The sequence below is a fragment of the Pteronotus mesoamericanus genome, unplaced genomic scaffold, assembly GCF_021234165.1.
Source record: "Pteronotus mesoamericanus isolate MK-2021 breed Mesoamerican mustached bat unplaced genomic scaffold, CSHL_Meso_final scaffold_85, whole genome shotgun sequence".
Taxonomy (NCBI): domain Eukaryota; kingdom Metazoa; phylum Chordata; class Mammalia; order Chiroptera; family Mormoopidae; genus Pteronotus; species Pteronotus mesoamericanus.
In genome coordinates this window covers 70,609,276-70,624,309 of record NW_026555329.1, presented here as the reverse complement: position 1 = coordinate 70,624,309, position 15,034 = coordinate 70,609,276, and the positions used below count along the sequence as shown (strand labels likewise).

Here is a 15,034-nt window from a genome sequence, read left to right as displayed (position 1 = left end):
TGACTTTGTCTGGCATGGCCAACTTCTAGTGGTCCACTAAAGAAATACAAAAACAAAGCAGAACAGCATGCCTTTTAGGAGGCTACTGTAGAAGAACATTATAACGTCAAACTCCGGAGAAAATAATGCAGAGTAGACAGGAGATCTTCTCTGAATGAAAACTAATGGTTGAGAGAGTGACGTTAGCGTCTGATTGCTTCTGGAGGCCTGTGGAGCCTGGATCTGCTTTGTGTTGCATCTGGACTTTTGGAAGCTCCTAATCAGATTCATTGGGATGTGAGTTATAGGTCGCCTCTTGCTCGCACGGCGGCGGTCAGTGTTAAGACTACTCTCCCCACTCCATGATCAGTCCTTTCCCTCCGTCTTCATTGCCTCAGAATTCTGGCAGCCTCAGCTCTTGACTTTGCCTTATTTCCCCAAGATTCCCCACCCTGCCCCCACACGCAGACTTTGAAAAATTTACCTAATAACACCATTCTTAACTTCAGTTCCTCATTTATGATACAAATCAGTCTCCATCTCTTTATCCCCCCCCCACACACGTACACACACAAACACTCATGGAAAATTATACAAGAATAAACAATACAAGAATAAACCCTGTTTTGCGCACCCACAACTGTAAACCTATTTTTATCATATATAGATCTTTATCTTTCCCTTAGGCATACACGCACAATTCAGAAAGTGTGTAAAATACCTTTTCTTCCGGAACTCTTTATGGGTAATGATGAGTTGTTTTGGGAGCTTAATACTTTTTTCTAATTTTATTTTTTAATTACAGTTTAGATTCAGTATTTTGTATTCGTTTCAGGCGTACGGCATCGTGAATACACAACCCTACACTTTACAAAGTTTTCACGATGTATCTAGCGTCCACCTGGCACCGTACATAGTTATTACAATATTATTGACTATATTCCCTATGCTGTACTTTACATCCCCATGACTGTTTTTGCAACTACCAATCTGCATTTCTTAATAGTAGGGAGATTCTTAAGGGCAACTTGTAATTGCTAAAGAATTTCTTCCCTTGGTTAAACCAACATCTTTTTCCCCTTTATGCTTCTGGTTAAATATGTGAAAGCGGTGACTACCTGTCTAGTAACTTCTGGATGTTGATGAAACCTCAGTTCTTTTCAACCATTCGACACTTAACATGGTTTCTAGTTCTCTCTGTAGTTCACTTCCCCTCTACACGTATATTCACTTGACAATGCATGCCTTTCTTAAAATACGAAGCTCACACTTCAATAATCCAGCTGTGATCAGCTAATCTACGTTTTAGTTAAAACCATTATTACTAATATTTGTATATTCCTTTCAGTTTACAGAGTTCTTTTACAAAAATATTTTGTGGGGTAGGTATTATCCTCATTTTGTAAATGAGGAAACTGAGGCTCAGAGTGTTTATCATTTATGATCTGCCCAATGTCATACCATTTTTAATTTAGACATTGTACATCTATCTATATGGTCCTAATGTTACCTTTTTACAAGTTCCATTACCCAATTGTCATATTAAGTATTGTAAGCCTGTTAAGGTCTTACAGGCTAGACCTTTTTTCCTACACATGACTAGTTAGAGTCTTCATCTTGTACTTTTCTAATGTGATTTTTAAAATCTGAATGTCTTTCTGTTAATTTTCATGTGTTTGAATTTGGTGTAGAGTGTATCCTGCTTGTATAGCACCATCTTACAAGTTTGTCTTACAAAAGAACTGTGTGATTATAAAGTGATAGATAAATGTTATTACTAACATTATTAATAACATTTGTGTACAGAATTTAAATTGAATTCAGAAATTAAATTGAAGGACAGTTGAAGTTTTAATTACAGATTTTGTCATCTCTAGAATTGGCTTTTATTTGTGTATTTAAATTAACTTTGTGGGGTTTTTGAAAGCATAAGGAAAAGTATGGCGTCAACAGACAGGCCAGGCAGAAGCTTTTAGGCTGACGCACAGTATCTTAAGTTCTGTGCAAATCCACTTAAACGCTGTAGGTGTCCTGCTGTGCTTTACCATCTTATCTCAAAAGGTTACCGTCAGAAAACTTACCAGAAACTGCTGAGTTCAAGATATATTTGTGACATCCTAGGAAACTTACTCAAAGAATAAATTGAGTAAGTTTCCTAGGAATTGGGTGAGTAATTGGCTGCCTCTTGCACGTTCCCTAGCTGGGGACCAAACCTCTGCAACCCAGGCATGCGTCCTGGCCAGGAATCGAACCCACAACCTTTTGGTTTGCAGGATGATGCCCAAGCAACTGAGCCACATCAGCCAGGGCAGTATGATTGGTTCTTTATGGTTATGCCTTTTGGCTCTCATTGGTTCCTGCGTTGCCTTTGTTTTATGGAATTTATGTGTCAGTGAGATAGGAATGGAGCTAGCTGCAAAGTCTTCGGGTTTGGGCATGCAACAGAAGAGGAAAGGAAATGGACCCTGGGATATAGAAGGAGGGCATCTCCTAATGGAAACAATTGTCAGTAGACCCTGCTTCCATGACTACTTGCTCCACTTCAAAATTAAAAGTTGAACTTCCTGTGTGTTTCAGTTAGAAGGGAACTGAGGTTCTAGTCAAAATGCTACGTATTATTTCCCATGAAAAATGCCCCCAACACAAGCAAGAGAGAACTGCTTGCTTAAATCTATTATTTCATTATTCATCATAAAAGAAATTATCCAGTTCTTAATCTGTTTCAGAATTTCAAGCATGTAGTTTCTAGAGTCTGCTATTTCTTGCCTTTCTGGCACTTTTCTTAACAATGGTTTTGTGATCACATCTGAGGATTAAAATTCATTTTGTACCTAGAGACTTTAAACTCATGTACATTGAGTAGCTTTTTTTTTTTTTTTTTTTTAGTGTTTTGCATCTCTGCTGCCAGTTCTATACATTGCTTAATTGGTCCTTTCTGGTTTGAGGATTGTGTGCTCTTTTATAAAGAAGATGGAAGTAAGCAAAATGAAGATGGTACTACTGTATTTTGCCATGTATAATGCACACTATTTTGCTCAAATTTTTTAGAGAAAAATAAGGATGCGCATTATGCATGGGTAGTACTAATTCCATATCTGTATAAATGTTTTAAATTCTTTTATTTATGCTTATGCATTAAAAGTAACTCTAGAAAGCAATAACAATAATCGTATGCAAACTAATACCCTGGCATACGATAAACAGTTTTGTTTCTAAATATAAATAAAGAAAAAGTTGAATTAAAAACTTAAAATGAAAGATTTTCGTTCCTGAAAGTTTGGGCCAAAAATGTGGTGCACATTATACATGGTAAAATACGGTACATAGCTCTGTTTTCTCTTGGGGCTTAACATTGTGGCACCAGGCTGAGTGTTAACTTTTCCTGATTTTCTGTTTGAATTTAGCTTTTTCTTGCCTTCAGCATTTTTCACAAGCTTCAGTCATTATGGATTCTGATTTTAATCCTCAAGAATTATGATACTATTATACAGGTAGGTCACATACCTGCATCCATCTTTTCTCATCTTTTCAAGTCTAACCCCATGAGAGTCTCCCTGCTCAGTAACTGGTTTCCTCAGGTTTTCTCCAGTTTATTTTCCTTACTAGAACTATTTATTATTGCGTAGTCAGAATGTCACATTTTGGCATCTTCTGCGATCTGTGAAGCACTGCTTGCCAAAATCAAGGGACCACGCTGGCCCATCCTTTTTTTGACCTTTTTTGGAAAGCTGTTGTCTCAAAACACCTGGAAGCAAGTGTTCAGTGCTAGTTATTTAGGAAACATAAACACCTCTTTAGGCTCAGCCCAGGAACTGTTCACTATATACAAAGGGAACTGGGTCAAGGCGCCTTTCCTGGAGGGGCTCACAGTCTAGGAGGGAGAAAGCTAACATGGGAATAGGCGATTGCCGTTCACTGCGGTAGTTGCAGAACTCGCCAGCATGCCCGCCATCCAAGAACTCAAGTCCCGTTATCCTCATTTTTTGCTTCTGTAAATCCTAAAATTATGTCACATACTTTCAGGGCTTTTGTTCACAATAGGCAACCAGTTCATTGTTGGTGACGAGCTCAGGATACAAGTTTTCTTCCATGTTTTCACCTTTGGAAAGTGAGATGGTCAGGAAGTGAATGCTACCAGATTTAGACCTCCAAGATGTTAGAGGGGTTTACACCCTATATGTCTCTGCAGTTCTATTATTTGTCTTGGTGACGTCCTCTCCTGGGCCCTAAGCTCCCCGCTCATCCCCAGAGGTCCTTACAGAGCTTTGCTCAAAGGCGATGCTCAGGTGTGTGCTCGCTCACGTGACCTTCCCCCAGAGCTTCCCACTTCAGATTGTGTATGTTTCTTACATTAGTTTTTTGCTCCTCCCCATCTTTTAGATCTGTTGCTTGTACATTCTGGTTCAGGTTCCATCTCATCCAGGTTATAATGCTTCTAAGAATGTATTCATCTTTTGCATTAAATTTTATTTTTTTCTCAGTCCACGTATAGCTTTTATAGGGACGTTTTTCATAAATATTTTTCACATTTAAAAAAATAAATTCCGCTTTCTTAAGTTCTTTATAAAGCAAACATCTAGATGTTTTCATGGTGTCCATTATATGATCTGATTCCCCTCAAACAGAATTATAGATCTTGTGGGAACATTCTAGAAAAGAACACATTGTGTAAAACATATCTCCTTATATTTCAAAACATTCCTGTTTTAGGATTAGCTGCTGCTGCTTTTCTCTCCTGTATGGAATGGCCTTTCCTTCTTCATTTCAGCTTCTCTTCCTCTGAGCTTCTCCAGTCCCTATAACCCACACGGAAGGTGGCAGAAGTGTTCACTTTTTCCTTATGCCCCTTCATACAGCAAAGCGTTATCACATGGGGCAGATACCTAAACATGCCCGCCCTCCCCCTCTCTCAGGCCAGGAGTTCTGCAAGGGCAAGGACTGGTTGGTAGTGTGCCTGGCGGTGCCTGGGGCTTTGGAGTCAGACTGGGTCTGATTACTGACGTGGACTCTTAAGCTGTATAACCCTGGGCGAATTCTTTTAAACTACCAGAGCCACTCAGTCTCCTCACTGTCAAATGAAGCTGATACTCACCTTATGGGATTGTTGGTACTAAAATAATGGAGTATATAAAGTACATAGTGAATGAATAGTGCCTAAAGTAGAAAAATGATAGACTATAGTTAGGAGACCCGTTTATTATCCTGTATACATAATATTAAGGTATCTTTTTTTAAAAAACATTTCCTAAATAATCTTGATGTGTTGGATTTTTAAAATTATATTACTTGTGTTTTAACATCTCAAGAACTATTGAAAACGGATTATTTGAGTTTCTTCCCTTCAGTTTTCATGCAGAGAAGCCCTTTGGACCCTAAAACTTAGCTAATTGCTGCTTTAAAAAGATTGGCATCTCTTGAAAGAAAACTGTTTGATTCATAGCATGGTATAGATCTGGATTAAACAGGCTTTTCGGGTAAAGTGATTTTCCAGCTCTGCAAGTTGGACCTTTGCTTCAGCAGATTCAGCCGATATGTTGAAGCATGTCAATTTCTAAGATGCTGAGCTACCTGCTGAAGAATGTACAGAATGTATCCGCGCAGACCTTTCAGGTGGTGAGGGGAAAGAGATGGGTCACATGTCAGGGTAAACAGTAACTACAGCAGATGTCGCAGCCTAGTCCGCTGCCAAATAAGTGTGGTTCAGACCATATGAAGTTCTGTCATCTGGAATGATGGAAGAGAGAAGACAGACTTTTGGAAGATTGAGTAAAAATTCGTTGAAGAGATGGGAAAGCACTCTAGACAAGGAGACAGGCAGGGAGGGAAGACAGTGTGAAAAGCACAAATCATAGTTAGCTGATCCCTGGGGCCTCTTTTTTCTTGCTTATGTCTTTTCTGCTTCCTTCTAGTGGGAATAAATTTTACCTGCTTCTTGTTATTACTTTGTTCAGTTCTATGGTTCTCAGAATTTTCTTTTATTCGAGTTCTAAGAATTTTTCACTCAGTCTAATCTCTACTTTCAGATCTTTTAAACCCGTAAGCATATCTGCTCTGCACTACTGGTCTGTCTCGCTTGAAAGTAAACATAATTCTAGAAATTTGAGTGTCAACTCTGTTTAAACAGAAAAACACGTTTTTATAAACAATCTGATTTTGTAAGTCTGTTTGAAAGACTTCATTCACATAGTAGTCATTTTCCCTGCAAATTTTAGTTAAGTTGAAATGATTTTGGGGTACAGCATGTGTGTATCATGAAGACCTTCTTTTAAGTTCTCTGATAGAACTTTTGTATGCTCCGTAAAGTTGAGTTTGACATATGGGACAAGCATAATTTGTTTATATTTGAGTTGCTAGAGGTATGTTGTTGAAATTTGAGAAAGTTTATGTTTTCTTAACATCATTTACTGATGGAGATGGTCTCCAGCCCAAAATTGATAGGAAATAGTATATAACAGAGTGGGGGGTGTGTGTTAGAGAAGGGCGCTGTGGCTGACAGAGGCTCTGTCCTGTGTCCTTCAGAAAATTAGCTACTGTCCTTCCTCATAAGTAGCTGAACTAGTCTAGTGTTGTGTAAAAATACCAAAGGTACTTTCAATAACTTGTGGGCTTTTCAGGGGCAGGGTTTACGTGGCAACTAAAACAGCCCGGGAATGAATGCCGGCTGCTGTTCCTCACCCGCAAGCACGTGTCCGTGCGCGTGCCTCATTGGCCTTTCATTTTGCTAAACTTTTAATCCTCACCCAAGGACAATTTTTTTCTTCATTGCTTTTGGAGAGGGAAGGAGAGAGAGAGAGAATGGGAGAGTCACAGTGTGAGACAGAAAGATCGATGCCGTCCTGTATGTGCCCCAAATGGGGCTCGAACCCGCAACCTTTTGGTCTGCAGGATGACACTCCAACCAACCAAGCCACACCAGCCAGGGCTGGTTTTACTAAACTAAGATAGTGTTCATTAAGCATGGACAACCCTATGGCATTTCCTCAGTTGCTTTTGCAGGTGGTGGTGGTTGAGTTCTCCCCGCATTTGCATTGTCTCACCATCCAGAGGTTAAGCTCCCTGAGAACGGGAGTTGTGGTTTAAGTGCTTTGTCCTTGTGTGCTTCCAGGAAGTAGTTGTTTTGACTTTTATCTTGGCAGCCTTAACACATACATATTGTACACTTTAAAACAATTTTTGTTGTTGTGAAAACTGGACTTGTCTTCTTGCTTCGTGTGCAATGATCGAAAAGATGTTCTGAGCCAGGTAAACTGAAAGTATACTGGTGCTTCTTACACAGTGGATGTGAGAGTGTGGCACGTGGCATCTTGAAAGTACTTTAAATCCCATGTCTTTGAGTTCTGTGCTGAAAAATAAAACTGTGAACAACTTGACCCGCCTTCCTGCCCTCAAATTATTTAGAACCAAAAATAGTATTTTGTTGTACATATTTGAAAACTATAAATTAAAATTAGTTCTTTGGATATCATAAAACATTTAAACATATTAGCAATCTTTTAAAAATACGCAGTTCTTCCCTAGATACTAATAATTAAATACTTTAAAATCACTCATTTTAATATAAAATATGTTTAGTAACTTGATTTTCATTGTACTTCGCTGGATCTTTTCTAGTTGTGGAAAGTTTAAGGCGATTTCTAAACTCTTACTTGTCTTGGCGATACTTTGCAATATTTTGGTGGCTGATGACACGGTACTTCCATGAGAATGCTCAGTGGCACCCCCACGTCCCTAGGAGGAGACCGTTAGGCACAGCGACAGTCCCTGGCGAGCGAGTGTTCCTCTGGCTCGGCTTTTTGGAAAGTTTACTGTCTGTTCAGTATTGAGCACTAGAGAAAACAGTGTTGGTACACATTTATCCAGCAATAAATGGGCTTCACATTACTTTCCCATCTCTTATTTTATCTTTACAAGAGAGTAAGGCAGATGTTATTCCTACTGACGAAGTTGGGTCCTGAGATGTTAACAGAATGACCTACATGCCCCGAGTTACATTAATAGTCAGTGTGGAGCTGTTTCGTGCAGCACATCTGCCGTTTCAGCCCAGGGTTTCTCCGCTGGACCTGCCGACCTGTACCTATTACTGGACCCCACTGGGAAGTCCTACACAAGTAAGGGGAAGTTGCAGCAAATTGCGTCTAGTAGTCAAAGTCCTGGTGCCATTTGAAAGGGAAGTTGTATTCCAGTGGGATTATTTAGGGTCCCAGAAACAAAGGAATATTCTTTTGTGTCAGTGGTTCTCAACCAGTAGCAGTTTTGCTCCCAGGAGTCATCGGCAATGTCTGGAGACATTTGGGGTTGTTATAGATCGGCTGTGTGTGTATGTGTTTGTGTGTACATGTGCTACGAGCCTCTGGCGGGTGGTGGCCAGGAATGCTGTTAACCATCCTACAGTGCATAGAATAGCCCCTACGACAAAGAGTTAGTTGTACAGTCCAAAATGTTGATAGTGCTGAGGTTCATAAATCCTGCTGCTGTTCGTATTGCAAGGAATGGAATTAACAGAAGTCGGAGAAGCTACAACAAAGTTGGGTCAGATGGTGAGCAGGTAGAGGATGCAATTTCAAGTGCACTGGACAGAGATGAACTATTTTGATGGTGTAAAGAGTTAATTTCCTTTCTCTTGCTCTACCTTTGTGCCAAGATTTGGCACAGCAATAGTGGAGAAAACAGCAAAGAAAACTTTTCTTCTTCTAAGGTACTTGGAGTAGCCGTCCCATTCCGAGCCGAACATGGCAGCCTCCTTTCCTGCGGTACTTGCAGCCTCTCTGTAAACTACTCACCATGCTACCGGGCTCCCCAAAACTCTGGGGCACGTGACTGTTCTTTGGCAAGATTGTAAGCGTTATAAACTAGCTAATTTATTTCCCAAGGGAACTTACAGTTCACCTGGGAGGATCTGCGTTTCTCATTGTTTCCATATTATGTGCCATATGTGAATTTCTTTGACTGACAGCCTCTTGCTTCATTTCTTTAGTCTAAATTAAGAGAAACAATTATCTTTTTTTTTTAAATAGACTTTATTTTTTAGAGCAGTTTTACGTTCACAGCAAAATCGAGTGGAAATATAGAGTTCCCATATAGCCCCTGCCTAGAAACAAATGTCTTTTAACTTTATTTAGTGATACTAATTTTCAGATAAAGTTTATATAAATGCAGTGGTAATTCTGTTAATGCAAATTAAGGGTTTCTTAGTTCCAGTTCTCCCTAAATATAAAGCAAAAGTAAGGAGAAAATCAGTCTTGGTGACTTATGGGTATTTTCTTTTTTCCTACTCAGTGGGGGAGAGAGGCTCAAATCATCTTTATAGTTTCTTATTCTCTTTGGCGACCTAGTTCCAGACCATTCATCTTTTTCAAAATGTTCCCACATAGTCATACATCAACTTTGTATATCAGGGGGATTTTATTTCCCTCCTAGGAGGTTTTCCTAGTTTTCTGAAGTTTAGTCTGACAATGTGACTGCTTTAAAGGTTGAATGTACCATAGCCAGAAACCTTCCTGTAATTGAGGGTATTCTGGGACCTTATTAGTGTGATCCTGTTAATGTCACGTGCAGTTGGAGCCAGGGGAATATTGATGATTGTGTTGTTGATTAGAATTGTCCCCCAGCCCCCTCCAAAGTCCAGTTTGTTCCTTCAGCCCAAATATTTCTCTGTCCTGCTAATCAGGGCTAATGGGCATACTATAATGCTGCTGTGTTTCTTTTCTGCTTTCTTTTAATCGTGGGTTTCATAGGTCCCTGGGTTTCCCGTTAAATAATTGGCCCATTAAAAAGTCAATTAATAGTCTTACACGAGAGAGAGTTGGTGTTACTTAAAAAAACAACATCTAAGGTAGAGTCTGGGCTCAGGTCCTCACTACACAAGTTCTGTGACCTTGGGCAAATTACCCTGGATTCTATTCTTTTATCCATTCAATGCAGTTATTCCCCCTGCTCTGCCTGCCCCACAACATGAGGATCTGAAACAACTGAGTATGAGAGTGCGTTGTAAGCTGCGCAGCACAAGGAAAATGTGTAGCGGGATGCGAACCGAAGGGTGAGCCCTAGGGAATTGCACTGATTGTGAAATGAAGGAGACTGAAAGAATTTCTTTTCCTCCCTGTTGACTTGTCTGCATTGTGCAGATGGCCTTTTCTTCACCTTAGTAATTTCAGAGATATCTTTTGTTGGGTTTGGTTGTAGTTTTTTGTCTTTGATAAATAAGGTTAATACAGGGTTAAATGATTCACTTGCCGAAACATGATGTAATTGGGCATAAATCAGTGATTGATGCAAAGCAAAATTCTGATTTCACCAAATAATGTAGACCAGGCCTGTTACGATGTCATCATTGTGGTCATCGTCATCGTCATATCATCATCAATGGTGATTACTAATCAATTCTGCAGAACCAGAAAAAAATTTTCTAGGCTCTTCTCAAAAACCCCAGTTGGTAGTTTGACCTACATCCCTATTTTCAAACAACAATTATTCTAAGCAGTAAACTTTCCCCTTTCCTCCCAACCAGTCAGTAGTTATACTTCATGGATTTTGGATGGTGGTAGATTGTTAATCCCTGTTTATAAAAAGCCGTTTTACATTGATAGTGTCTTTTCATATCTGATGCTGTTCACCAACAGACCCAGAGAACTATAAGACTTAGAACGGGTGTTTTCAATGATCAGTAGAACTGTTGGAGCAGGGTAGGCAGACTGTGCTGGAAATTCATCCAAAAAGTAGCTTAGCTCCTGCCTCTTTGGCCTTTGTGACTAATGGACAAATACTCTTCAAATTCAAAAGCCTAGTCAGTATGCCTTTTTCCTCTGAAATGCATTAACAATTTGATAAGCAAGAAGAACTTAATTATTTTTCTATTGTCTTATGTTTATTCTTCATAAAATGACTTTTCTTCCTTTTAATGGGCTCAGAAATAAGCTCCTATGTGGAACTTTGCAGGCTTGCTTTTATATATATAGCTAGAAAAAAATCAGCCTAGCTGGCTCAGTGCCTCACAAACAAACTTCGTAGTATAGCTGGAACCAAACTGTGCTCTGCAGCTCTGAGTCTTTAAACTGGATTATTGACTTGCAAATGCAGAATGGTGAAGAGGCCGTCAGGACGAGAAGCTCCCTCTCCGGATCCTTGAGCAAGTTTTTCTTCGCGTGTTTCAGGGGCTCTGAGCTCACGAGCAAAATCCTAACCAAGTTTCTCTTGCTAGGACAACTCATTTGAAATGCTCGATAAAGAAAGAATAATTCTCCTCCCGCTTAACCACTAAAGAACAACATCTGTTTCTAACGTCAGCTTTTTATTTTTTTTTTTTTATCTTTCATTTTTTTCTGTTGGTAAATCTCCCAGACAACAGCAGTTCTGTAGAGAGTTTAAATATGAAGGAATGGCAGGACGGGCTAAGGGCGCTTCTGCCCAACATTAACATCAACTTTGGTGGACTGCCCAATTCTTCCTCCCCCTCCAACGCCAACCACAGTGCCCCACCGTCCAACACTGCCACCACCGACAGCCTGAGTTGGGACAGCCCTGGCAGCTGGACAGACCCAGCCATCATCACAGGTAACTCTCTCCCTCCTTCAGCTCCACTGACGGCCACGGTTTGGCTTATCGCACAGATTAAACTAAAACGGAAGGCTCTTCACCGTAAGCTGCTTCGCACAAAGCCGCAGGCGTGGGTGGCTTGTTTCGCTCTCAGGGATGCGGTCTCGCTTCACTCTGTTGGCCTGGTCGTGTAGCAAGGCACTGGGTGCCTCGGTTGCTTCTTTTGGTGTAAGTAGGTGCTAACGTCTGCAGCATGTGTATATGTTTTAGGTCTCCGAGTACAATCAGGATCTGACTTATCCTCTTAAAGGAACATACTCCACTTTTAAAAATAAAGCTCTCTATTATAAGGCTGTCTTGTTCATGGATTCCTACTAGAGGAGAAGCACAATTGGAAAACAATGTCTGCGATTCTGGGGACTCGCTTCTGCAGCCCTGCCTCTGTGGCAGTGGGGGACGATGTGTAGTGGAAGAGGGGGCGTGAGTTTCTGGGACAACGAATCGTGGTCGTTGTGGGCAAGGGATAAAAGGAACGTAAGGCTAAGAAGGTCTTCCTTGGAAGGAGTTAAAAATCGTAATTCCTTCTATTTCTTTTTGGATAAACTAATCACCTTAACATTATTTGTGTTTGTCTGTTGGCGAATTTCTTCTTCTTTCTGCGCAACCTCACCGTTTTCCCTCTTGTTTTCTTGTCTCCTCAGGTGTTCCCGCCTCATCAGGAAACAGTTTAGACTCTCTTCAAGACGACAATCCTCCACACTGGCTAAAGTCCCTTCAGGCCCTCACAGAGGTGGACGGCCCCAGCACCGCTCCGTCACAAGCCCACCACAGCGCCCCCTTCAGCACACAGATCCCTCTGCACAGAGCCAGTTGGAATCCCTACCCTCCTCCTTCAAATCCGTCCAGCTTCCACTCCCCGCCCCCAGGCTTTCAGACGGCCTTCAGACCCCCCAGCAAAACCCCCACAGATTTACTACAGAGTTCAACACTGGACCGCCATTAGGGAAAGAGGAGGAACCGTTAGAAAATGCAGGATTCGTCCCACCTGTTCTCTCCCTCCGGCCCACCCACGGCTCCCTTCTCATCTCTTAAGTTCTGAAGAATCCAGTTCCCCATCAATTTTTTTCTCTCCCTATCCCCAGATGCAATGCGATCACAGGGTCATTACCATCTTCTTTTTTTTTTTTAATTGTAAAAGTTTCTGTTGATCCAGCATTTGTGTGACACTGTTGAATGTTTCCTAAAAATGCCTTTTTAAGGAAGGAAAAAAAAAAAGAAATCAAAGGGCAGTCTCGGTACTTAGAAAATTACTGTTTGTCTGTCGCGCATAATAATGACATAATCTGCTTAGCAGAAAATGACGATTAATCTATAGGAAAGGTCAAGTAAACGCATATCAACTGCAGAAGTTTGAAAACCAGGATGATTGACATGAGGTGGCAAAATGCATGAGGGAAAGCAGGGCCCTGGCGTCCATCTTGTCTTCAGCTTCTCACTATTGCAGGGAAGATGCTTTTTTATAAATTAATTTAAGTTTGAATTCTTTTGGCAAGTTGATGGAGAGCACTTGATTATGTCGTTAAGCAAAAGAATTTATTGGAAGTTGATAGACAAATTAATCTGTAGTAGTAACGCGCCAATTGCTAAGAGTTTATTTACGAGGAGGGGAGAAGTGACTTTTTTTTCTAAGGAGAAAAAAGTTTTTGGCTTTAGATTTAAAGTAAATTCAAATGTTTTAAAGAAAAAAAAGTATTCACAGATTTAATACCTATGCATAATGTAAGAGCTGAAACATAAGTGATTTCTTCAGTCTTTCTCGTCTGTCGGAATCTTTTTTTCTTTGACCTTGAATTCACCTGACGAGGGCACTCTGAGATAGCACTGCTCTGGGGCCGCTGCTCACCATCAGGAGCAAATCTCTGACCTCCCTGCCTGCAGCTTTTACTTAACCCTGTAGTTTCTGGACACTTGTGCAGTATTGAAAAGACAGGAAAAAAGAGAACAAAAGCCTGGTTATAACCTGATGCTAAAACTAAAAACAAGGAAATGTACCTCTTTCTTCAGAATTAAAACTAAAATCTTAAATAAAACAAAACTTGATGATGACCCTTGGGCTGTTCTTGTTTTTTGTTTTTCCATTTTATTGCATGTGAGTTTGAAACGTTTTGCGATAGCGCTCATCAGGTGTTTCCTTCCATTGTACGTCTTCAGCAATAGGCAGGATGGTGCAGAAGAAGGACTTGGTGGGGGATGGGGGGGTCATTTTATTGTCAGTCACTTATTTTCAGTCATTTTATTGGCGGTCAGTCACTGCCATTTTGAAGTTCGGTTCATCTTGTGCTCAAGGAGTGCTTTCCAGGGCCTTTCTGTAGGCCATACCCCCTGGCGCTGTTGTTTTGTGGAGGCCAAACCTTCCCCACCGAGAAGCCCCGGGCCAGGAAGGAACGGATGGGCTGCGGATGGGCTGCGGTGTGGGCCGCGCTGGGGAGACCTGGCGGGGGCAGCCGGTGTGCGGTAGCGGTAGCAGCGCCTGTGCGGGTGCCGTGATGGGAAAGGGCTCGGAAACACTGGTGTCACGACCCACCGTTATGTCTTTTATGATCAGCCTTCCTGGGGAGATGGTCACCACTCACCGCAAGAGGGTGGAGGACAGAAACGAAATGTCCCTGCCAGGTTCCTGGGACTCTCTGTGGTTTTTATGTCCTGACCTGGATTCCATTCAGAAGCCCAAAGCTGGAGCTCGCACATTTTCAGCCACGTCCATGGAGGGAATCTTTGTAGGATGAAATAAGTAGATCTAAATCTTACGTTCTGTGCTGTAGGATTGATTTTCTTCTTATCTTTGTTATACTTCACTCCCCCCCCCAAAAAAAACCTCAGTAAACAATTTCAACATAGTTTTTGAAACACATAAACAGGATAGTCTCAAATGTCACCACAAATAGTGTGACTGGATAAATAGTGAATTGTTTATTCTTTCCTTTTCTAATTTACCAAAATGTTACTGTGATAGAGAGGACTACAAAGTTCAGGTTGGTTGTCCTGTGAGTTTTGCTTCGGTCTTCTAAATATTCACATTGCACTGCAGAGTGATGGCTCAACACATGTGTAATAACCAGGTAGCAGCGAATTGTAATCAGGGTTTTGTGGAGGGCGGGGCAGGATTGAGATAAAGGTATATCAATAAAAAGTATTGCTTTGTCTCTGAAAGGAGGGGAGTTGTACCTTGCAAGACTATGCTGTGATTGCATGTTTAATGAATCATACATAAATATTACTTAAAGAGTAACAATAAAACAGGAAAAATTGGTGTGCTTACCATCCAAGTTAAAAAGAGAACCAGCTGCCCTGGCCAGTGTGGCTCAGGTGGGTGGAGCAGTGTCCTGTCAACTGAAAGGCTGTTGGTCGAATTCCCCATCAGGGCCCATGCCCGGTTTGCAGATTAGTCCGGGCGTGTATGAGAGGCAACCAATCAATGCTTCTCGCATCGATGTTACCCTTCTTCTCACTTGCTCCCTCCCTC

At 41.1% G+C, this 15,034-nt stretch overlaps 1 protein-coding gene across 4 annotated transcripts in view; it reads left to right on the top strand.

The window, feature by feature from the left end:
• Positions 1–13,610, top strand: part of CNOT4 (CCR4-NOT transcription complex subunit 4) — a 137,500-nt gene extending 123,890 nt beyond the window's left edge. For 2 of the 4 annotated variants that reach the window (XM_054564020.1, XM_054564019.1), the window contains exons 11-12: positions 11,317–11,529; positions 12,213–13,610. In XM_054564020.1, the coding sequence (XP_054419995.1) occupies positions 11,317–11,529; positions 12,213–12,514 (515 nt within the window). In that variant the 3' untranslated portion in view covers positions 12,515–13,610. The remainder of the gene's footprint in view (positions 1–11,316; positions 11,530–12,212) is intronic. The other 2 variants (XM_054564022.1, XM_054564021.1) reach the window with 1 other exon arrangement.
• The last annotated feature ends 1,424 nt before the right edge of the window (positions 13,611–15,034 follow it).